Source organism: Panulirus ornatus, chromosome 21 (assembly GCF_036320965.1).
Source record: "Panulirus ornatus isolate Po-2019 chromosome 21, ASM3632096v1, whole genome shotgun sequence".
Lineage (NCBI taxonomy): Eukaryota > Metazoa > Arthropoda > Malacostraca > Decapoda > Palinuridae > Panulirus > Panulirus ornatus.
Genome location: NC_092244.1, coordinates 712,930 through 739,042, shown reverse-complemented (window position 1 = coordinate 739,042; position 26,113 = coordinate 712,930). Strand labels below are relative to the sequence as shown.

General features: G+C 40.7%; 1 protein-coding gene across 4 annotated transcripts in view; it reads right to left on the bottom strand.

The window, feature by feature from the left end:
- LOC139756242 (TIP41-like protein) overlaps positions 1-26,113 on the bottom strand; it is a 62,853-nt gene that overhangs the window by 15,502 nt on the left and 21,238 nt on the right. For all 4 annotated transcript variants that reach the window (XM_071675421.1, XM_071675417.1, XM_071675422.1 and 1 more), the window contains 2 exons: positions 23,231-23,410; positions 6,570-6,792 (listed from right to left, as the gene is read on the bottom strand). In XM_071675421.1, the coding sequence (XP_071531522.1) occupies positions 6,570-6,792; positions 23,231-23,410 (403 nt within the window). The remainder of the gene's footprint in view (positions 1-6,569; positions 6,793-23,230; positions 23,411-26,113) is intronic.

Below are 26,113 nucleotides of genomic sequence, written 5' to 3'. Positions count from 1 at the left end.
TGATTCCCATGATATGACATAATTACTTAATTAGAATCTAAGGAATCCACTCATAAAACACTAATCTAAGCCACATATGAACAACAGAAGGCTGTGCAGAATTACTGAATAATGTTACAGACTCATACTCTACCTGATGAAGAAATATCTTATCATGTAACAATGTTACATACTCATGCTCCACCTGATGGAGAAATATCTTTTCAAGTAATAATGTTACATAATTATCCTCTAACCGATGGAGAAATATCCTTTCATTTGATATTGTTACATAGGCATGCTCTAACTGATAGAGAAACATCTTTTCATATAATAATTCAAAGGAATACCAAGGAATACAAAGGAATTCAAACAGCAACAGAACACATGGTCCATTCAAGGCTGTTTGTGATGGTGAAAGATATCAGAAACTCAAAGAATAGTGTGGTAGAAGTAAGAGAGCATCCAGAAAATTCAAGAGAATAACCTGCAAATTATCATTTTGACTATGGAGATACAAATGATCAAATTTGTGGACTTGAAGTGAACTATTTAACAAATCTGCTTTCCACCACTCCAATTAGCAAATTGTTCCACATGTTAATAAAATCCTATTGAAGATAGAGTGCTTTGCTTCACTCGAGGTATAGTGATTGCCTACGAGTTTGTATCCATCACCATGAGTAAAATCAGATGAATCAAGTTTTAAGTACCTTGACAGTGAAAAGACAAGAGCAAAGGACAGAGCAGCACTACTCCTGAAGCAGGAATTGTGGAAGTGTGTGACGTAGTGTTAGGATGTAAAGTCTAGATTGATGAGGGAAAAACTTTAAGTGTTTATGCACCCAGTTGTGAGAAGAAAGATCATGAAGCAAGTGTTCTGGAAGCAGCTGAGTGAGCGTGTCAGCAGTTTTGGTGCATGAGACCGGGTATTAGTGATGGGTGATTGAATGCAAAGGTGAGTAATGTGGCAGTTGAGGATATACTTGGTGCGCATGGGGCATTCAGTGTTGTGAATGGAAATGGAAGAGCTTTTGGGATTGTGTGCTGAAAAAGACTGGTGACTGGGAATATCTGGTTTAAAAAGAGATAAGCTCAAGTATATATAAGTGTATACAAGAGATAGTCAAAGGGCATTATTAGATGAAAACAAATGAAGTGAGGGGAGTGGGAGAGGAATGGTAGGTATGTAATGGCATGTGCAAGAGATGTGTGTGGCATGAGAAAGGTGGGAGGTGGCCAAATTAGAATGGGTAAAGAACGGTGGGATGAAGTTGCTAGTGAAAGAGGAAAGAGAGGCAGTTGGACGGTACTTATGAGGAAGAAGTGCAAGTGACTGGGAGATGTATAAGAGAAAGAGGCAGGAGATCAAAAAAAAGGTGCAAGGGTTGAAAAAGAGAGCAAATGTGAGTTAGGGTGAAAGAGTATCATTAAACTTTAGGGAGAATAAAAAAGATGTTTTGGAAGAAGGATAATAACATGCAAAAGACAAGAGAACAAATGGGAACATTGGTGAAGGAGGCAAGAAGGAAGTGATGGAGTGAGCATTCTGAAGGATTGTTGAATGTTTGATGATACATTGGCAGATGTAGGGCACTTTGGTTGGGGTGGTGTGCAAAGTGAGAGTCATGGAGAGTGATATGGTGAAGAGAAATGAGGTGATGAAAGCCTTGCAGAAGATGAAATCCAGCAAGGTGGAAGGAGTGGATGGTATTGCAGTTGATTTATTAAGAAAAGGGTTGACTATGTTGTTGATTGGTTGGTAAGTATATTCAATGTATGTATGGATCATAGTGAAGTGCCTAAGGATTGGTGGGATGCATGCATAGTGTCATTGTACTGAGGCAAAGGGAATAAAGGTAAGGTGAGTATTCAAACTTATAGGCATAAGTTTGTTGAGCATACTGTCCTACAGGAAATAACAACACCATCCCATGTGTCAGCAAGGTAGCACCAAAAAACAGATGAAAAAAGGCCACATCTGCCCATATCCATACTTCAGCTGTCATGTGCCCCAGAGACCTTTCTATGGTTTACTCCAAACATTCCACATGCCCTGGTTCAGTCCATTGACAGCATGGTGACCCCAGTATACCACATCATTAAATTGTTGGAACTACTATTCCTTCAAACATACACATTTTTCCTGTGTGAGATAACATTCTCTCTTTTCACACATTCTTTGCCTCCCTCACCCCACCCTATGACTCACTTCCGCTTCCATGGTACCATTCACTGCCAAGTCCACTCCCAGATATCTAAAACACTTCACTTCCTCCAATTTTTCAATATTCCAACTTACATCCCAACTAACTTGTCCCTCAACCCTGCTGAACCTTGCAATCTTGCTTTTATTTACATTTACTCTCAACTTTCTCCTTTCACACACTCACACTCTTCCAAACTTAGTCACCAACTTCTGCAGTTTCTCACTGGAATTGGCCACCAGTGCTGTATCATCAGCAAACCACAACTGACTCACTTCCCAGACTCTATCATCTCCCAACAGACTGTGTACTCGCCCCTCTCTCCAAAACTCTTGCATTTACCTCCCTATCCATCCCATCTGTTATTTTATACTCCTCTGCTGTTTATGCCACATGCAACATCATTGAATCTGTCTTAATTGCTAATACTAAGAACTTTAATTTGCCCCCAGGCAATTTTAAAGCCCATCCTAGCATTAACCAAATCATTATGAGAGATCTGACAAAACATGAAAACATAAAAAAAAGTTGCTCATGACACACTCACTACCCAGGTCAACCCCCGCAACATGACCCCGTTATTCACTCTCCCTTACAACAGTTATGGCCAGACAAAGCAGACAGTGCTCGGTTTATAAGGATCGGCGTTGAACAGTGGGAGTCCAGTGTGATGTTGGGATCTAAATAACTTTGTTATGTACTGGCACCTGATGTGGTGAATTGTCTCCACGAAACATGTGGTGCCACATCTATAGAAAAGTTACATATCAAATAAAATTGTATGAACTCCTACTGAAGTGTGATTTCAACTTTGCATGTGTAAATGAATGTATATGTGCGTGTATGGGCGTTTATGTATAAATATGTGTATATGAGTGGATGGGCCATTCTTCATCTGTTTCCTGGCGCTACCTCACTGACACGGGAAACGGCAATCAAGTATAAGAAAAAAATGTTAATGTGCTGAGAGGAGCAGCTGGAGGGATGTCTGATCACTATCTTGTGGAGGCAAAGATGAGGATTAGTAGGGGTTTTCAAAAAAGAAGGGAAAATGTTGGGGAGAAGAGAGTGATAAGAGTGAGTGAGTTTGGAAAGGAGACTTGTGTGGGGAAGTACCAGGAGAGATTGAGAATAAAATGGCAAAAGGCAAGAGCAAATGATGTGAGGGGAGTGGGTGAGGATTGGGATGCATTTCAGAAAACAGTGATGGCTTGCGCAAAAGATGCATGTGGCAGGAGTAAGGTGGGAGGTGGGCAGATTAGACAGGGTAGTGAGTGGTGGGATGAAAAAATAAAGCTGTTGGACGTTACTTGTAAGGAAGGAGTGGCAATGACTGGGAGATATATAAAAGAAAGCAGCAGGAGATCAAGAGAAAGATGCAAGGGTTGAAAAGAAGGGCAAATGAGAGTTGGGGTGAGAGAGTATCATTAAACTCTAGGGAGGATAAAAAGATGTTTTGGAAGAAGGTAAATCACGTGTATAAGACAAGAGAACAAATAGGAACATCAGTGAAGGGACAAGTGAGGAAGTAATATCATGTAGTGATGAAGTGAGAAGGAGATGGAGTGAGTATTTTAAAGGTTTGTTGAATGTGTTTTATGATAGAGTGGTAGATATAGGGCATTTTGGATGGGGTGGAGTGCAAAGTGAAAGGGTCACAGAGAATGGTTTGGTTAAGAAAGAAGAGATTGTGAAAGCTTGGCAGAAGATGATACCCGGCAAGGCGGCGGGCTTTAGATGGTATTGGAGCAGAATTTATAAAAAAAAAAGGGGGTGACTGTGTTGCTGATTGGTTGGTAAGGATATTCAATGTATGTATGGATCATGGTGAAATGCCTGAGGATTGACAGAATGCATGCATAGTGCCATTGTACAAAAGCAAAGGGGATAAATGCGAGTGTTCAAACTACAGAGGCATAAGTTTGTTGGGTATTCCTGGGAAATTATATGGGAGGGTATTGATTGAGAGGGTGAAGGCATGTACAGAGCACCAGATTCGGGAAGAGCAGTGTGGTTTCAAAAGTGGTAGAGGATGTGTGGATCAGGAGTTTGCTTTGAAGGATGTGCGTAAGAAATACTTACAAAAACAGATGGATTAGTATGTAGCATTTACGGATCTGGAGAAGGCATATCGTAGAGTTGATAGAGATGCTTTGTGGAAAGTCTTATGATTATATGGTGTGTGAGGTAAGTTACTAGTAGCAGGAAAAGTGTTTTCCAAGGATGTAAGGCATGTGTATGACTTAGAAGAAAGGAGAGTGATTGGTTCCCAGTGAATGTCGGTCTGCAGCAGCGGTGTGTGATGTCGCCTTGGTAGTTCAATTTTTTTATGAATGGGGGGTTAGGGAGGTAAACGCGAGAGTTTTGAAGGGGTGAGGATGCAGTCGGTTGGGGATGAGAGGGCCCAGGAAGTGAGTTGTTCGCCAATGATATAGCTCTAGTGGCTGACTCGAGTAAACTGCAGAAGTTGGTGACTGAGTTTGGAAAAGTGTGTGAAAAGAGAAAGTTGAGAGTAAATGCGAATAAGCAAGGTCATCAGGTTCAGTAAGGTTAAGGGACAAGTAAATTGGGATGTAAGTTTGAATGGAGAAAAATTGGAAGGGAAGTGTTTTAGATATCTGGGAGTGGACTTAGCAGCGAATGGAACAATGGAAATGGAGGTGAGACACATGATGGGGGAGGGTGCAAAGGTTCTGGGAGCAATGAAAGATGTGTGGAAGGAGTGAATGTTATCTCAGAGAGCAAAAACAGGTATGTTTCAAAGAATAGTAGTTTCAACAATGTTATATGTTTGCAAGGCATGGGCTATAGATAGGGTTGTACGGAGGAGGATGGAAGTGGAGATGAAATGTTTGAGGACAATATGTGGTGTGAGGTGGTTTGGTCAAGTAATGAAAGGGTAAGAGAGATGTGTGGAAATAAAAAGAGTGAGGTTGAGAGAAAGCAGACGAGAATGACTGAGGAAAGACTGACAAAGAGGATATATGTATCAAAGGTAGTCTAATAATGCTCTCTGGCCATCTCTCCTACTTACATTTGTACACTTATATATATATATATCTCTCTTTTCAAACCAGGTATTCCCAATCACCAGTCCTTTTTCAGCCCACAAATCCACAAGCTCTTCACCATTTCCATTTACAACACTGAAAACCCAATGTACACCAATTACACCCTCAACTGCCACATTATTCACCTTTGCATTCAAGTCATTCATCACTATAACCCGATCTCGTGCATCAAAGTAGCTAACACACTCATTCAGCTGCTCCCAAAACACATGCCTCTCATGATCTTTCTTCTCATGACCAGGTGCATAGGCACCAATAATCACCCATCTCTCTCCATCCACTTTCAGTTTTACCCACATCAATCCAGAGTTTACTTACACTCTATCACATACTCCCACCACTCCTGTTTCAGTAGTGCTACTCCTTCCCTTGCTCTTGTCCTCTCACCAACCCCTGACTTTACTCCCAAAACATTCCCAAACCACTCTTCCCCTTTACCCTTGAGCTTCATTTCACTCAGAGGCAAAACATCCTGGTTCCTTTCCTCAAACATACTACCTATCTCTCCTTTTTTCTATGTATATGCGTGTGTGTATATGAGTGGATGGGCGATTCATTGTCTGTTTCCTGGCGCTACTTCGCTGACATGGGAAACAGTGATTAAGTATACTAAATAAATATTATCATTTCTCTTAATCTTATCAATTTTCTTTTCTAAGCTTGTCTGTTTATAATATTGACCGCCCCATGATTAATCTTGGATAATATCTTTTGTTGTCCAGTCAGTGAAGAAAAGGGCAGGAGGTGATGAAAAGAGGAAGCAAAGAAGAATCTAGGGTATTAAGACCTTAACATTCAAGAAGTTGAGAGATGGGTACTGGGTAGGATATGGTTTAAGGAAGGTTGATGGGCATTCATGGCATGAACTAGGGTAAGTGAAGCAGTCAAGATATATTACGGAGTACTTACACAACCTACAATCCCTTTAAAATCCTGAATGATTATGGATTTTAACTAATTCACCACAAGAAAAGAGTAAGAGAAAGAATATGAGGATATGGAGCAAAACAGAATACATGCAGAATGTAGAATGAAGACTTTAAGATAAGCCTAGTAGCTTACTTTTAATGGGACAGAAAATAACACCAACAATCCTGAAAACAAAGAAGGTGGAAAATGGTTCCAGGCACCAATTTCATATGATTATGTTAGGACATCTGTGCTTTCCTAGATGGCTGTCTGTTTACAGCCTACTACCTATAAAATCATGTACAATAAAATACTAATAAGTTTTCCAAATGTGAAGTCAGCATAAAGTATTTGAAATTATTTCTAGTATGAAGAACTGCATAAATACAGAACATAAACTTACCACTTTCACTACACATCTTGTGCTTCCATTGTCATCTAGCTCATCTTCATATAAAAATATCTCTTCATAAAATTTTATTTCTTCCCGTACTCGCAATTTGTCAAGATCTATTCGCTCTGTTGTAGCCTCAGCCTTGAGTCCTCCAGCTAACATTCCTTGGAAGTCTGTGGTGTATGTCCAGTCATAGGGTTTTACTACCTTCTGGGCAAACTCACAATCTGCTCTGAAAGAAGGTTCATGACCATAAAATATTGCAGATGCCTCATCACATTTATCTCAACAAAATGTACACTCTCCAAGTATAAAGTGGGATGAACCATGCAAAAGAAATTCCTTACCTCACCAAAGTTGTTATACAAAGTTAGGTCATAGTAGGTGCAGGCAGTACAGGCTCATATAGTAAACAAATTCTCAAGTAATATGATTGTCCAAGGCAACCTTTAGTTGAGGAATAACAAATGTGATGATGAATATAATATTGCTCAATAAGGTACAGGGATTGGAGTAAATGAAGAGTTAGGATGATAATAAGATGTTATGGAAGCAGGTTTACAGTGTGAGAACAACAAGAGAACAAATGGAAACCAGTGAAAGGGGTAAATAGGGAAATTGTAAAAGGCGCTGAGGCAAGGAGGAGATGGCGCAAGTGTGCTCAAGGATTGTTGAACATATTCCTCACCACTCCTATCATCTCATTTACTCTCACCTTCTGCCATTCTATGCTCAATCTCTCCTGGTATTTCTTCACTCAAGACCCCTTCCCAAGCTCACTTACTCTCACCATTCTCTTCTTCTTGACACTGTTTCCTCTTTTTCAACAACAGTTACAAATCTTCACCCTCACCTCCACAAGTTAGTGATCAGACATCCTACAAGCTGCCCTCTCAGCACAATTACATCCAAAAGTCTTTCTTTTTCATGCCTATTAAATGGTATGTAATTCAATAATAACAAATGACCATCTCTCCTAGTCACACATATAATTGTGTATATCCCTCTTTTTAAACCCGGTATTCTCAATCATCATCTCCCCTACTAACATACATATACTTGTGTATATCCATCTTTTTAACCCAGGTATTCCTAATCACCATTCTTTTTTTCAGCACACAACTCCACAAGCTCTTCACCATTTCCATTCATAGCACTGAATACCCTAAGTACCCCTATTACACCTTCAACTGCCACATTACTTACTTTCGTTTTTAAAGCACCCATCACTAATACCCAGTCTCGTGCATCAAAAACGCTAAGACAATCACTCAGTTGCTTCCAAAATACTTGCCTCTCATGATCTTTCCTCTCATGGCCAGATGTATAATTACCAATAATCAGTCATATCTCACCCTCCACTTTCAGTTTGTGTGTAGCATTTATGGATCTGGAGAAGGCATATGATAGGGTTGATAGAGATGCTTTGTGGAAGGTCTTAAGAGTATATGATGTGGGAGGTTAGCTACTAGAAGGAGTGAAAAGATTTTACCAAGGATGTAAGGTATGTGTATGAGTAGGAAGAGATGAGAGTGACTGGTCCCCAGTGAAGGTCGGTCTGCAGCAGGGATGTGTGATGTCCGCATGGTTGTTTAATTTCTTTATCAATAGGGTGGTTAGGGAGGTAAATGTAAGAGTCTTGGAGAGATAGGAGCAAGTATGCAGTCTGTTGGGGATGAGAGAGCTTGGGAAGTGAGTCAGTTGTTGTTCACTGATGATACAACGCTGGTAGCCAATTCAGGTGAGAAACTGCAAAAGTTGGAGACTGAGTCTGGAAAAAAGCATGAAAGGAGAAAGTTGAAAGTAAATGTGAATAAGAGCTACATTATTCAGTTCAGTAGCGTTGAGGGAAAAGTTAATTGGGACGTAAGTTTAAACAGAGAAAAATTGGGGGAAGTGAAGTGTTTTAGATATCTGGGAGTGGCCTTAGCAGCAAATAGAACCATGAAAGTGCAAGTGAGTCACATAGTGGGGGAGGGGGTGAAGGTTCTGGGAGTGATGAAGAATGCATGGAAGTAGAGGAAGTTATCTCGGAGAGCAAAAAAGTGTACGTCTGAAGGAAAAGTAGTTCCAACAGTATCATACGGTTATGAGGCATGGGCTATAGATAGGGTCATATGGAGGAGGGTGGATGTGTTGAAAATGAAATGTTTGAGGACAATGTGTGGTTTTAGGTAGTTTGATCAAGTAAGTAATGAAAGGTAAAAGAGATGAGTGGTTATAATAAGGTGGTTGGGAGAGAAGAAGAGGGTGTATTGAAATGGTTTGAACATATGGAGAGAATGAGTGAGGAAAAATCAACAAAAAAGATATGTATGTGTCAGAGGTGGAGGGAAGGAGAAGCGTGAGACCAAACTTGAGGTGGAAGGATGGAGTGAAAAAGATTTTGAATGATCAGGGCACGAACATACAGGATGGTGAGAGGCAACTGAGGAATAGAGTGAATTAGAACAACGTGATATACTAGGGTCAATGTCCTGTCAATGGAATGAACCAGGGCATGTGAAACATCTGACATAAACCATGGAAAGGTCTGCGGGGCCTGGATATGGATAGGGAGCTCTGGTTTCGGGGCATTACACATGACGGCTAAAGACTGAGTATGAACGAATGTGGCTATCATTTTGTCTGTTTTCCTGAAGCTACCTTGCTGAAGCAGGGGGGTAGTGATGCTGTTTCCTGTGGTGTGGGGTGCTCCCAGGAATGGAATGAAGGGAAGCAAGTAAGAATATAAAAAATGAATAATATATTTCTTAAATTTTTGTATCATACTTATTCGCTGTCTCCCGAGTTAGCGAGGTAGCGCAAGGAAACAGAATAAAGAATGGCCCAACACACCCAAATAAACGTGTATATACATAAACACCCACACATGCACATACACATACCTATACATTTCAATGTATACATCCATATACATACAGACATATACATATATACACATGTACATATTCATACTTGCTGCCTTCATCCATTCCCATCGCCATTCCATCACACATGAAAAACAGCACACACACACACACACACACACACACACACACACACACACACATCCAACCCCAAGCATGCGAGGTAGCGCCAAGAAAAGACAAAAAGGCCACATCTGTTCACACTCAATTTCTAACTGTCAAGTGTAATGCACTGAGACCACAGCTCCCTTTCCACATCCAGGCCCCACAAAACTTTCCATGGTTTACCCCAGATGCTTCACATGCCCTGGTTCAATCCACTGACATGATGTCCACCCTGGTATACAACATCATTCCAATTCACTCTATTTGTTGCACACCTTTCACCCTCCTGTATGTTCAGGCCCCAATCACTAAAAATCTTTTTCACTCCATCTTTCCACCTCCAATTTGGTCTCCTACTTCTCATTCCCTCCACCTCTGACACATATGTCTTCTTTGTCAATCTTTCTTCACTCATTCTCTCCATATGGCAAATCATTTCAAAACACCCTCTTCTGCTCTCTCAACCACACTCTTTTTATTACCACACATCTCTCTTACCCTTTCATTACTTACTCGATCAAACTACCTCACACCACACATTGTCCTGAAACATTTCATTTCCAAAACATTCACCCTCCTCCACACAACCCTATCTATAGCCCATGCCTCACAACCATATAACATTGTTGGAACCACTATTCCTTGAAACATGCCCATTTTTGCTCTCTGAGATAACGTTTTCCCTTTCCACACATTCTTCAATGCTCCCATAACCTTTGCCCCCTCCCCCATCCTGTGACTCATTTTTGCTTCCATGGTTCCATCCACTTCCAAAACCACTCCCAGATATGTAAAACACTTCACTCCCTCTAGTTTTTCTCAATTCAAACTTACCTCCCTACTGAACCTAATTACCTTGCTCTTATTCACAATTACTCTCAGCTTTCTTCTTTCACACACTTTACCAAACTCAGTCACCAACTTCTGCAGTTTCTCACATGAATCAGCCACCAGCGCTGTATCATCAGCAAACAAAAACTGACTCACTTCGAAAGCCCTCTCATCCACAACAGTCTGCATACTTGCCCCTCTCTCTAAAACTCTTGCATTCACCTCCCTAACAACCACATCCATAAAAACATTAAACAACCATGGAGACACCACGCACCCCTGCTGCAAACTGACATTCACTGACAACCAATCAATTTCCTCTCTTCCCACTCATACACATGCCTTACATCCTTGATAAAACCTTTTCACTGCTTCTAGCAACTTACCTTCCACACCATATACTCTTCATACCTTCCACAAAACATCTCTATCAACTCTATCATATGCCTTCTCCAGATCCATAAATGCTACATACAAATCCATCTGCTTTTCTATTTCTCACATACATTCTTCAAAGCAAACACCTGATCCACACATCCTCTACCACTTCTGAAACCACACTGCTCTTCCCCAGTCTGAAGCTCTGTACATGCCTTCACCCTCTTAATCAATACCCTCCCATATAATTTCCCAGGAATACTCAACAAACTTATACCTCTGTAATTTGAGCACTCACTTTTATCCCCTTTGCCTTTGTACAATGGCACTATGCAAGCATTCCGCCAATCCTCTGGCACCTCACCATGAGTCATACATACTACATCAAATAACCTTACCAGCAAGTCAACAATACAGTCACCCAATTTTTTAATATATTCCAATGCAATACCATCCAAACCCGCTGCCTTGCCAGCTTTCATCTTCCACAAAGCTTTTACTACCTCTTCTTTGTTTACCAAATCATTCTCCCTAATCCTCTCACTTTGAACACCACCTCGACCAAAACACCCTATATCTGCAACCCTATCATCAAACACATTCTACAAACCTTCAAAATATATATATATATATATATATATATATATATATATATATATATATATATATATATATATATATATATTATCCCTGGGGATAGGGGATTAAGAATACTTCCCACGTATTCCCTGCGTGTCGTAGAAGGCGACTAAAAGGGGAGGGAGCGGGGGGCTGGAAATCCTCCCCTCTCGTTTTTTTTTTTTTTTTTTTTTCCCAAAAGAAGGAACAGAGGGGGCCAGTTGAGGATATTCCAAAAAAGGCCCAGTCCTCTGTTCTTAGCGCTACCTCGCTAACGCGGGAAATGGCGAATAGTTTAAAAGAAAAGATATATATATATATATATATATATATATATATATATATATATATATTCTTCTTTCTTTCAAACTATTCGCCATTTCCCGCATTAGCAAAGTAGCGTTAAGAACAGAGGACTAGGCCTCTGAGGGAATATCCTCACCTGGCTCCCTTCTCTGTTCCTTCTTTTGGAAAATTAAAAAACAAAAAAAACAAGAGGGGAAGATTTCCAGCCCCCCACTCCCTCCCCTTTTAGTCGCCTTCTACGACACGCAGGGAATACGTGGGAAGTATTCTTTCTCCCCTATCCCCAGGGATAATATATATATTCATATTTATTTATTTATTTTGCTTTGTCGCTGTCTCCTGCGTTTGCGAGGTAGCACATGGAAACAGATGAAAGAAATGGCCCAACCCACCCCCATACACATGTATATAAATACACGTCCACACACGCAAATATGCATACCCATACATCTCAATGTACAAGTATATATAAACACACAGACACATACATATATACACATGCACACAATTCACACTGGCCGCCTTTATTCATTCCCATCGCCACCTCGCCCCACATGGAATAACATCCCCCTCCCCACTCATGTGTGTGAGGTAGCGCTAGGAAAAGACAACAAAGGCCCCATTCGTTCACACTCAGTCTCTAGCTGTCATGCAATAATGCCTGAAACCACAGCTCCCTTTCCACATCCAGGCCCCACACAACTTTCCATGGTTTACCCCAGATGCTTCACATGCCCTGATTCAATCCACTGACAGCACGTCGACCCCGGTATACCACATCGATCCAATTCACTCTATTCCTTGCCCACCTTTCACCCTCCTGCATGTTCAAGCCCCGATCACTCAAAATCTTTTTCACTCCATCTTTCCACCTCCAATTTGGTCTCCCACTTCTCCTCGTTCCCTCCACCTCCGACACATATCCTCTTGGTCAATCTTTCCTCACTCATTCTCTCCATGTGCCCAAACCATTTCAAAACACCCTCTTCTGCTCTCTTAACCATGCTCTTTTTATTTCCACACATCTCTCTTACCCTTACATTACTTACACGATCAAACCACCTCACACCACACATTGTCCTCAAACATCTCATTTCCAGCACATCCACCCTCCTGCGCACAACTCCATAGCCCACGCCTCGCAACCATACAACACTGTTGGAACCACTATTCCTTCAAACATACCCATTTTTGCTTTCCGAGATAATGTTCTCGACTTCCACACATTCTTCAAGGCTCCCAGGATTTTCGCCCCCTCCCCCACCCTATGATTCACTACCGCTTCCATGGTTCCATCCGCTGACAGATCCACTCCCAGATATCTAAAACACTTTACTTCCTCCAGTTTTTCTCCATTCAAACTTACCTCCCAATTGACTTGACCCTCAACCCTACTGTACCTAATAACCTTGCTCTTATTCACATTTACTCTTAGCTTTCTTCTTTCACACACTTTACCAAACTCAGTCACCAGCTTCTGCAGTTTCTCACATGAATCAGCCACCAGCGCTGTATCACCAGCGAACAACAACTGCCTCACTTCCCAAGCTCTCTCATCCACAACAGACTTCATACTTGCCCCTCTTTCCAAAACTCTTGCATTCACCTCCCTAACAACCCCATCCATAAACAAATTAAACAACCATGGAGACATCACACACCTCTGCCACAAACCTACATTCACTGAGAACCAATCACTTTCCTCTCTTCCTACACGTACACATGCCTTACATCCTCGATAAAAACTTTTCACTGCTTCTAACAACTTGCCTCCCACACCATATATTCTTAATACCTTCCACAGAGCATCTCTATCAACTCTATCATATGCCTTCTCCAGATCCATAAATGCTACATACAAATCCACTTGCTTTTCTAAGTATTTCTCACATACATTCTTCAAACACCTGATCCACACATCCTCTACCACTTCTGAAACCACAATGCTCTTCCCCAATCTGATGCTCTGTACATGCCTTCACCCTCTCAATCAATACCCTCCCATATAATTTACCAGGAATACTCAACAAACTTATACCTCTGTAATTTGAGCACTCACTCTTATCCCCTTTGCCTTTGTACAATGGCACTATGCAGTATTCCGCCAATCCTCAGGCACCTCACCATGAGTCATACATACATTAAATAACCTTACCAACCAGTCAACAATACAGTCACCTCCTTTTTCAATAGATTCCACTGCAATACCATCCAAACCTGCTGCCTTGCCGGCTTTCATCTTCCGCAAAGCTTTCACTACCTCTTCTCTGTTTACCAAATCATTTTCCCTAACCCTCTCACTTTGCACACCACCTCAACCAAAACACCCTATATCTGCCACTCTATCATCAAACACATTCAACAAACCTTCAAAATACTCACTCCATCTCCTTCTCACATCACCACTACTTGTTATCACCTTCCCATTAGCGCCCTTCACTGAAGTTCCCATTTGCTCCCTTGTCTTACGCACTTTATTTACCTCCTTCCAGAACATCTTTTTATTCTCCCTAAAATTTAATGATACTCTCTCACCCCAACTCTCATTTGCCCTCTTTTTCACCTCTTGCACCTTTCTCTTGACCTCCTGTCTCTCTCTTTTATACAGCTCCCGCTCAATTTCATTTTTTCCCTGCAAAAATCGTCCAAATGCTTCTCTCTTCTCTTTCACTAATAATCTTACTTCTTCATCCCACCATTCACTACCCTTTCTAATCATATATATATATATATATATATATATATATATATATATATATATATATATACCTCTGTAATTTGAGCACTCACTCTTATCCCCTTTGCCTTTGTACAATGGCACTATGCACGCATTCCGCCAATCCTCAGGCACCTCACCATGAGTCATACATACATTAAATAACCTTACCAACCAGTCAACAATACAGTCACCCCCTTTTTTAATAAATTCCACTGCAATACCATCCAAACCTGCTGCCTTGCCGGCTTTCATCTTCCACAAAGCTTTCACTACCTCTTCTCTGTTTACCAAATCATTTTCCCTAACCCTCTCACTTTGCACACCACCTCGACCAAAACACCCTATATCTGCCACTCTATCATCAAACACATTCAACAAACCTTCAAAATACTCACTCCATCTCCTTCTCACATCACCACTACTTGTTATCACCTCCCCATTTGCGCCCTTCACTGAAGTTCCCATTTGCTCCCTTGTCTTACGCACCTTATTTACCTCCTTCCAGAACATCTTTTTATTCTCCCTAAAATTTAATGATACTCTCTCACCCCAACTCTCATTTGCCCTTTTTTTCACCTCTTGCACCTTTCTCCTGACCTCCTGTCTCTTTCTTTTATATATCTCCCACTCAATTGCATTTTTTCCCTGCAAAAATCATCCAAATGCCTCTCTCTTCTCTTTCACTAATACTCTTACTTCTTCATCCCACCACTCACTACCCTTTCTAATCAACCCACCTCCCACTCTTCTCATGCCACAAGCATCTTTTGCGCAATCCATCACTGATTCCCTAAATACATCCCATTCCTCCCCCACTCCCCTTACTTCCATTGTTCTCACCTTTTTCCATTCTGTACTCAGTCTCTCCTGGTACTTCCTCACACAGGTCTCCTTCCCAAGCTCACTTACTCTCACCACCCTCTTCACCCCAACATTCACTCTTCTTTTCTGAAAGTGGTAGAGGATGTGTGGATCAGGTGTTTGCTTTGAAGAATGTATGTGAGAAATACTTAGAGAAGCAAATGGATTTGTATGTAGCATTTATGGATCTGGAGAAGGCATATGATAGAGTTGATAGAGATGCTCTGTGGAAGGTATTAAGAATATATGGTGTGGGAGGCAAGTTGTTAGAAGCAGTGAAAAGTTTTTATCGAGGATGTAAGGCACGTGTACGTGTAGGAAGAGAGGAAAGTGATTGGTTCTCAGTGAATGTAGGTTTGCGGCAGGGGTGTGTGATGTCTCCATGGTTGTTTAATTTGTTTATGGATGGGGTTGTTAGGGAGGTGAATGCATGAGTTTTGGAAAGAGGGGCAAGTATGAAGTCTGTTGGGGATGAGAGAGCTTGGGAAGTGAGTCAGTTGTTGTTCGCTGATGATACAGCGCTGGTGGCTGATTCATGTGAGAAACTGCAGAAGCTGGTGACTGAGTTTGGTAAAGTGTGTGGAAGAAGAAAGTTAAGAGTAAATGTGAATAAGAGCAAGGTTATTAGGTACAGTAGGGTTGAGGGTCAAGTCAATTGGGAGGTGAGTTTGAAAGGAGAAAAACTGGAGGAAGTGAAGTGTTTTAGATATCTGGGAGTGGATCTGGCAGCGGATGGAACCATGGAAGCGGAAGTGGATCATAGGGTGGGGGAGTGGGCGAAAATTCTGGGGGCCTTGAAGAATGTGTGGAAGTCGAGAACATTATCTCGAAAAGCAAAAATGGGTATGTTTGAAGGAATAGTGGTTCCAACAATGTTGTATGGTTGCGAGGCGTGGGCTATGGATAGAGTTGTGCGCAGGAGGATGGATGTGCTGGAAATGAGATATTTGAGGACAATGTGTGGTGTGAGGTGGTTTGATCGAGTGAGTAACGTAAGGGTAAGAGAGATGTGTGGAAATAAAAAGAGCGTGGTTGAGAGAGCGGAGGAGGGTGTTTTGAAGTGGTTTGGGTACATGGAGAGAATGAGTGAGGAAAGATTGACCAAGAGGATATATGTGTCGGAGGTGGAGGGAATGAGGAGAAGAGGGAGACCAAATTGGAGGTGGAAAGATGGAGTGAAAAAGATTTTGTGTGATCGGGGCCTGAACATGCAGGAGGGTGAAAGGAGGGCAAGGAATAGAGTGAATTGGAGCGATGTGGTATACTGGGGTTGACGTGCTGTCAGTGGATTGAATTGGGGCATGTGAAGCGTCTGGGGTAAACCATGGAAAGCTGTGTAGGTATGTATATTTGCGTGTGTGGACGTATGTATATACATGTGTGTGGGGGGAGGTTGGGCCATTTCTTTCGTCTGTTTCCTTGCGCTACCTCGCAAACACGGGAGACAGCGACAAAGTATCATTACATTTTAGGGAGAATAAAAAGATGTTCTGGAAGGAGGTAAATAAAGTGCGCAAGACAAGGGAGCAAATGGGAACTTCAGTGAAGGGCGCAAATGGGGAGGTGATAACAAGTAGTGGTGATGTGAGAAGGAGATGGAGTGAGTATTTTGAAGGTTTGTTGAATGTGTTTGATGATAGAGTGGCAGATATAGGGTGTTTTGGTCGAGGTGGTGTGCAAAGTGAGAGGGTTAGGGAAAATGATTTGGTAAACAGAGAAGAGGTAGTGAAAGCTTTGCGGAAGATGAAAGCCGGCAAGGCAGCAGGTTTGGATGGTATTGCAGTGGAATTTATTAAAAAAGGGGGTGACTGTATTGTTGACTGGTTGGTAAGGTTATTTAATGTATGTATGACTCATGGTGAGGTGCCTGAGGATTGGCGGAATGCGTGCATAGTGCCATTGTACAAAGGCAAAGGGGATAAGAGTGAGTGCTCAAATTACAGAGGTATAAGTTTGTTGAGTATTCCTGGTAAATTATATATATATATATATTGGGGAAGAGCAGTGCGGTTTCAGAAGTGGTAGAGGATGTGTGGATCAGGTGTTTGCTTTGAAGAATGTATGTGAGAAATACTTAGAAAAGCAAGTGGATTTGTATGTAGCATTTATGGATCTGGAGAAGGCATATGATAGAGTTGATAGAGATGCTCTGTGGAAGGTATTAAGAATATATGGTGTGGGAGGCAAGTTGTTAGAAGCAGTGAAAAGTTTTTATCGAGGATGTAAGGCATGTGTACGTGTAGGAAGAGAGGAAAGTGATTGGTTCTCAGTGAATGTAGGTTTGCGGCAGGGGTGTGTGATGTCTCCATGGTTGTTTAATTTGTTTATGGATGGGGTTGTTAGGGAGGTAAATGCAAGAGTCCTGGAAAGAGGGGCAAGTATGAAGTCTGTTGGGGATGAGAGAGCTTGGGAAGTGAGTCAGTTGTTGTTCGCTGATGATACAGCGCTGGTGGCTGATTCACGTGAGAAACTGCAGAAGCTGGTGACTGAGTTTGGTAAAGTGTGTGGAAGAAGAAAGTTAAGAGTAAATGTGAATAAGAGCAAGGTTATTAGGTACAGTAGGGGTGAGGGTCAAGTCAATTGGGAGGTGAGTTTGAATGGAGAAAAACTGGAGGAAGTGAAGTGTTTTAGATATCTGGGAGTGGATCTGTCAGCGGATGGAACCATGGAAGCGGAAGTGGATCATAGGGTGGGGGAGGGGGCGAAAATTTTGGGAGCCTTGAAAAATGTGTGGAAGTCGAGAACATTATCTCGGAAAGCAAAAATGGGTATGTTTGAAGGAATAGTGGTTCCAACAATGTTGTATGGTTGCGAGGCGTGGGCTATGGATAGAGATGTGCGCAGGAGGATGGATGTGCTGGAAATGAGATGTTTGAGGACAATGTGTGGTGTGAGGTGGTTTGATCGAGTAAGTAACGTAAGGGTAAGAGAGATGTGTGGAAATAAAAAGAGCGTGGTTGAGAGAGCAGAAGAGGGTGTTTTGAAATGGTTTGGGCACATGGAGAGAATGAGTGAGGAAAGATTGACCAAGAGGATATATGTGTCGGAGGTGGAGGGAACGAGGAGAAGAGGGAGACCAAATTGGAGGTGGAAAGATGGAGTGAAAAAGATTTTGTGTGATCGGGGCCTGAACATGCAGGAGGGTGAAAGGAAGGCAAGGAATAGAGTGAATTGGAGCGATGTGGTATACAGGGGTTGACGTGCTGTCAGTGGATTGAATCAAGGCATGTGAAGCGTCTGGGGTAAACCATGGAAGGCTGTGTAGGTATGTATATTTGCGTGTGTGGACGTATGTACATGTGTATGGGGGGGGTTGGGCCATTTCTTTCGTCTGTTTCCTTGCGCTACCTCGTAAACGCGGGAGACAGCGACAAAGTATGAAAAAAAAAAAAAAAAAATATATATATATATATTTTTTTTTTTTTTTTTTTTTTTTTTTTTTGCTTTGTCGCTGTCTCCCGCGTTTGCGAGGTAGCGCAAGGAAACAGACGAAAGAAATGGCCCAACCCACCCCCATACACATGTATATAGATACACGTCCACACACGCAAATCTACATACCTACACAGCTTTCCATGGTTTACCCCAGACGCTTCACATGCCCTGATTCAATCCACTAACAGCACGTCAACCCCGGTATACCACATCGATCCAATTCACTCTATTCCTTGCCCTCCTTTCACCCTCCTGCATGTTCAGGCCCCGATCACACAAAATCTTTTTCACTCCATCTTTCCACCTCCAATTTGGTCTCCCACTTCTCCTCGTTCCCTCCACCTCCGTCACATATATCCTCTTGGTCAATCTTTCCTCACTCATTCTCTGCATGTGCCCAAACCATTTCAAAACACCCTCTTCTGCTCTCTCAACCACGCTCTTTTTATTTCCACACATCTCTCTTACCCTTACATTACTTACTCGATCAAACCACCTCACATATATATGTTCATGCCCCGATCTCTCAAAGTCTTTTTCAGTCCATCCTTCCACCCCCAATTTGCTCTCCTCCCTCTTCTTCCCTCCACCCTTCACACATATATCCTCTTTGTCAGTCTTTCCTCACTCATTCTCTCCCTATGTCCAAATCATTTCAACACATCCTCTTCTGCTCTCTCAACTACACTTTGTTTTATTACCACACATCTCTCTTACCCTTTCATTACTTACTTGATCAAACCACCCTACACCAAATGTTGTCCTCAAACATATTTCCAACACATGCATCCCCCTCCATACAACCCTATCTATAGCCCATGTCCTTTAAACATACCCATTTTTGCTCTCCAAGATAACATTCTCTCTTTCCACATGTTTTTCACTTCTCCAAGAACCTTCGCTTCCTCTCCCACCCTGACTTACTTCCACTTCTATGGTTCCATTCACTGCTAGTCCACTCCCAGACATCTAAAACACTTCACTTCCTCCAGTTTTTCTCCATTCAAACAAACATCCCAACTAACTTGTCCATCAACCCTGCTGAAGCTGATAACCTTGCTCTTATTTGCATTAACTCTCAACTTTCTCCTTTCACACACTTTTCCAAACTCAGTCACTAACTTCTGCAGTTTCTCACTCGAATCAGCCACCAGTGCTGTATCATTGGCGAACAACAACTGACTCACTTCACAGGCTCTCTTATCCTTAACAGACTGCATATTTGCCCTTCTCTCCAAAACTATAGCCTTTACCTCCCTAACCTCTCCATCCATAAACAAATCAAGCCACTATGGAGACATCACACACCCCTGCTACAAACCAACCTTCACTGGGAACCAATCACTCTCCTCTCTTCCTACTCATACACATGCCTAATATCCTTGATAAAAACTTCTCACTGCTTCTAGCACCTTACCTCCCACAACATATACTCTTAAGACCTTCCACAAAGCATCTCTATCAACCCTATCATATGCCTTCTCCAGATTCATAAATGCCACATACAAATCCATCTGCTTTTCAAAGTATTTCTCACACACATTCTTCAAGGCAAACACCTGATCCACACATCCTCTACCCCTTCTGAAACCACACTGCTCTTCCCCAATCTAATGCTCTGTACATGCCTTCACCTTCTCAATTAATACCTTCCCTTACACTTTTCGAGGAATACTCAACAAACTTATGCCTCTGTAGTTTGAACACTCACCTTTATCCCCTTTGCCTTTGTACAATAGCAATATGCATGCATTCTGCCAATCGTCAGGCATTTCACCATGATCCATACATATAATGAATATTCTTACCAACCAATCAACAGCACAGTCATCCCTTTTCTTAATAAATTCAATTGCCATGACATCCAATACATAGTGTTAACAGGATGGCCTTGATTAGGGCCTCAACTGCTCATGCTGTTTCAGCTAACATAAAAAAGAAAAAAAAAGTGCGAGGGAGGCATGTAAGGACAGGGTAAATGGAGACTCTTTTCTGTAACCACGTGCTTTACCAGAGTTTTCGCTCGGAATGGATACCAACGATATTCATAGATAAATAGAACGATGATAATTAAAGTTCTCAGAGCACACCACTGATCACTTGATGGTGTAATCTTTTCAGTGTACTCTCTAAAACTAAGTATTTAATTCAAGATTACAACCAAATCTTTTACAATTGTTCCACTTTCTATCATTTTCTCTGTTGGGCTTGCATACGGTACCACTACTGTATTCTACTTGTTCCATTAATTATTTGCTTAAATGTAACTTCAAATTTCATCACATTCACTTCTGCCCATTTGTAAACTGTGTCTACATCTTATTGCATCTTTCTATCATTTCTGATCCAATCATTACACTTATTCTGGTGTCGCCAGAAAAGCTCCTATACTTTGCTAGTGACGTTTGATATCATTATCATAAAGAGTCCTGTGACTGACAGCATTCCTCGTGGTGCCCATTTGCTACGATATTCAACTTCCATTTGGTTAAAAACTCTTTAATCTATGTTCCTATGTTCATATCTTATTCTTAATTTTTTTTCTCACAACTTTCTTCAGCAAAATTCTGCAGTTTCCTTTTTCAAATACTTCTTCATATTCAAGAAAAATGTGTCCATCCTTTTCCCTTTGCACTTAGCTTTCATGTATGTCATTGCAATAAGCTAATAACTGGATTTCCATACTTTATCCTGGCACAAGTCCGTGCTGACTTTCACTTGATTAGATGGTTCACCCCTTTCATTGAATTAATTTTCAGGTTGATTCCCAAGAAGCGCTAATCATTTAACAAAAATAGAAAACATAAATTTGCCCTCTAGTACACTGAATACAGAACCTGTATTTTCTATATTCAACAGCATTATTCCTTGAAAATCATATTGATATTGAAAAATTAAGAAAATTAGAAGAAAAATGTTTTCAAGTAAATGACACAAATATAGGCAAAACTAAGACAAATCATGACAAAATTTCCTGGTGCTACCTTGCTGATGCGGGAAACAGTGATTAAATATAATAAATAAAATAAGTACCAATTAGGTTATAGAGACTGGCTTTACATAGATTTTATGTTTCTACATAGTTGGTGATATTCTAATGAAAAACAGTAGTATTCCAAAATTTGCAAAATATTCTGGATGTGAATATAACTAATTCATCACAGTATATCATGGTAATCACATTGAAAATACTATACATGTTCTAAAATACTACTAACAAGTTTCTTGAAAAATACATTATAATTAATATATGCATGTGTGCTCAGTAGAATAGACTACAAATGGCAGCATACATGCAGATCTAATGGCTGTTTCAAGAACAGGGGGATATATCTGAATGTCACAATAGGAGGAGACTTTTTTTTTTTGGTAGCTGTGGGGTAAATCTGAATTTTGTAGTCAGCAGGTATAAATGCTTATTTGGATCTATTCCAACTATGCAGCAAAAAGGGTTAACATATGTTCTTTTATCACTCTTTCAGAGACATCTATCATATACAGAGTCAAGCTAACTGGTCTATGTTGTTTTGGTATTAGCATGGATTCTCCTTTGTGCAATAGTGTTACATACACCAATTTATGAATCTATAATTTTCCTCTCATGCAGACTTTGCCTCAATAATAATACCACTGGTATCACTACCACTGTTTTGGTCTTTCCAAGGAATATGACTGGGATTCCATCTGGTCCTGAATCTGAATCTTCTCTAAGCAGATCAATTGCTCTGATTATATCTTCCAATATTTCAATATCTAGGAGTGCATATTCATCTTACTAGTTAAACACTTGAATCACTCAATTACATTTTCAGCTGAATATCAATTCATAATGTTGACTCAATATCGTAAATATTCCCATGGGGTCACTCATGTATTGATCTACTCAAAATGGTCCATTCTCTATTTTTTGTTTCTTTCCATGTTGTCAACTTTTTCTTCAATCATTTTCGTTTTCTACAGGAATTCATAATTTCTATTTCTGCATTCTTTATTTTCTCATTCTTTTATTCTTGCTCCTTCTGAAGAGAAAGCCTTATGATTACATTGAGAAAAAGCTGATGGAATGTTTTTCTAATAATCTTTTTATACAGGGAACCATTCTACTCTGTTAGATCATATCAAAATCCAAATCATATTCCTACTGCAGACTGTGAAGTGTATATCTGTTAACTATCCCCTAACATACTTGCTAAGGATATTTGTAACAAAATATCAATTCATACTTTTGAAACATAGTATATCTTCAAAAGGCTTTCTGGTCTACACATGCACCTGTGTAGCATGATCTTTTATTTCCACTCCTATCTTTCTACAAGAACAAATATCTTTCTATGGGCACAAACATTTCTAGTGATAATCTATGTGCAGAAAAAGCTTATCTACGGTGGGGTCTTCAAGGCAGGAAGGAGAGCACTGTTCAAAATCATATTAAGTGACCATTTTCCCACCACAAAGAGGAATAACCAAAAATCCTGACAGTACAGTGTAACAAGCCAGTAAACTCTAACCTTGCTTCCTTCCATACTTCTGCATGCGCCACCTGCAGTGTATCTTCTTGGTCATTGACGCACTGGAGAGCACTTAGGGCACTGAATGATATGCTACCACCAGACTTATGCTTTATTTGTAGCAGGTTGTTGGCAAACACCATGTCTGGTAGAGATGGTAATGTCAACAGTCGCTCATATCTGCAAGGTAATATGCATATTTACATTACATAATTGCAAAACTGCATGGCATATTATGCTTAAAAAAGTGAATATCATACAACTGTGTGACTATTGCTTCATCCATACATCACAGTTTCATGTGTTTTAGTCTTCAAAAGACAAAGTTTCCATACTCCAGTACCCACATGATTTTAGCTTCAAAATATTTCCTCTACATGCATAAGTTTGAAATAAGGTATACAACAGTTAATATTCTTGTATGGTTAGAACAAGCTGTTTCTCCCTCTCCAGTATGTATGATAAAAGACAGCCACAGTTACTCTGCCAGTCATATAACTATCAGACTGCCCTTTTATGCACGACACACCCTTAGTTTTAACAACACATTTCCTGTTAGTGTACAGCATGTCGTTTTATATCTCTCCACTTCCAATTATTTTCCCTTACCCCTCCCATATGATCAAAGACAATAAACTCTGAGCTTGTGAAAAAATATTTTTCTGGGCTAAACCCTTCACCTTCTCTCATTCATGTCCTTAGCCTTAAAAAGCCATCTAAGTTGACATGGTAGGCAAACACATACCTAATAATGCAAGTCACATTAAGTGCAAGCAAGAAAAAGTTTTCTAAATAATAACTATAATGTTTCCTGAAGAGCTCCATGAAAGATTGTAAAAAAAAAAAAAAAAAAATCTATAATCACTCAGTTATCTGTCACCCTGGCTTCCCTCCATTAACACTGCGCTGCCCTAACTCCACCACACAGATATTCCTTCAGTTAGACTTGAATATCAAAGGTTGTCTCAAGGAAACCCAACCTGAGAACAAAACAGCAAACAAGATCAGGCTGGAGAAAAGAGCAATATACAAGATCAGGCTGGAGAACTGAACAATATACAAGATCAGGCTGGAGAACTGAACAATATACAAGATCAGGCAGGAGAACAGACCAATATACAAGATAAGGCTGGAGAACAGAACAATATACAAGATCAGGATGGAGAACAGAACAATATACAAGATCAGGCTGGAGAACAGAACAATATACAAGATCAGGCTGGAGAACAGACCAATATATAAGATCAGGCTGGAGTACAGAACAATATACAAGATCAGGCTGGAGAACTGAACAATATACAAGATCAGGCTGGAGAACAGAACAATATACAAGATCAGGCTGGAGAACAGAACAATATACAAGATCAGGCTGGAGAACTGAACAATATACAAGATCAGGCTGGAGAACTAAACAATATACAAGATCAGGCTGGAGAACAGAACAATATACAAGATCAGGCTGGAGAACTGAACAATATACAAGATCAGGCTGGAGAACTGAACAATATACAAGATCAGGCTGGAGAAAAGAACAATATACAAGATCAGGCTGGAGTACAGAACAATATACAAGATCAGGCTGGAGAACAGAACAATATACAAGATCAGGCTGGAGAACAGAACAATATACAAGATCAGGCTGGAGTACAGAACAATATACAAGATCAGGCTGGAGAACAGAACAATATACAAGAACAGGCTGGAGTACAGAACAATATACAAGATCAGGCTGGAGAACAGAACAATATACAAGATCAGGCTGGAGTACAGAACAATATACAAGATCAGGCTGGAGAACAGAACAATATACAAGATCAGGCTGGAGTACAGAACAATATACAAGATCAGGCTGGAGAACTGAACAATATACAAGATCAGGCTGGAGAACTGAACAATATACAAGATCAGGCTGGAGAACTGAACAATATACAAGATCAGGCTGGAGAACTGAACAATATACAAGATCAGGCTGGAGAACAGAACAATATACAAGATCAGGCTGGAGAACTGAACAATATACAAGATCAGGCTGGAGAACTGAACAATATACAAGATCAGGCTGGAGAACAGAACAATATACAAGATCAGGCAGGAGAACAGACCAATATACAAGATCAGGCTGGAGAACAGAACAATATACAAGATCAGGCTGGAGAACTGAACAATATACAAGATCAGGCTGGAGAACTGAACAATATACAAGATCAGGCTGGAGAACTGAACAATATACAAGATCAGGCAGGAGAACAGACCAATATATAAGACCAGGCTGGAGAACAGACCAATATACAAGATCAGGCTGGAGAACTGAACAATATACAAGATCAGGCTGGAGAACTGAACAATATACAAGATCAGGCTGGAGAACTGAACAATATACAAGATCAGGCTGGAGAACTGAACAATATACAAGATCAGGCTGGAGAACAGACCGATATATAAGATCAGGCTGGAGTACAGAACAATATACAAGATCAGGCTGGAGAACAGAACAATATACAAGATAAGGCTGGAGAAATGAACAATATACAAGATCAGGCTGGAGAACAGACTAATATACAAGATCAGGCTGGAGAACTGAACAATATACAAGATCAGGCTGGAGAACTGAACAATATACAAGATCAGGCTGGAGAACAGACCGATATATAAGATCAGGCTGCAGTACAGAACAATATACAAGATCAGGCTGGAGAACAGAACAATATACAAGATCAGGCTGGAGAAATGAACAATATACAAGATCAGGCTGGAGAACAGACTAATATACAAGATCAGGCTGGAGAACTGAACAATATACAAGATCAGGCTGGAGAACTGAACAATATACAAGATCAGGCTGGAGAACTGACAATATACAAGATCAGGCTGGAGAACAGAACA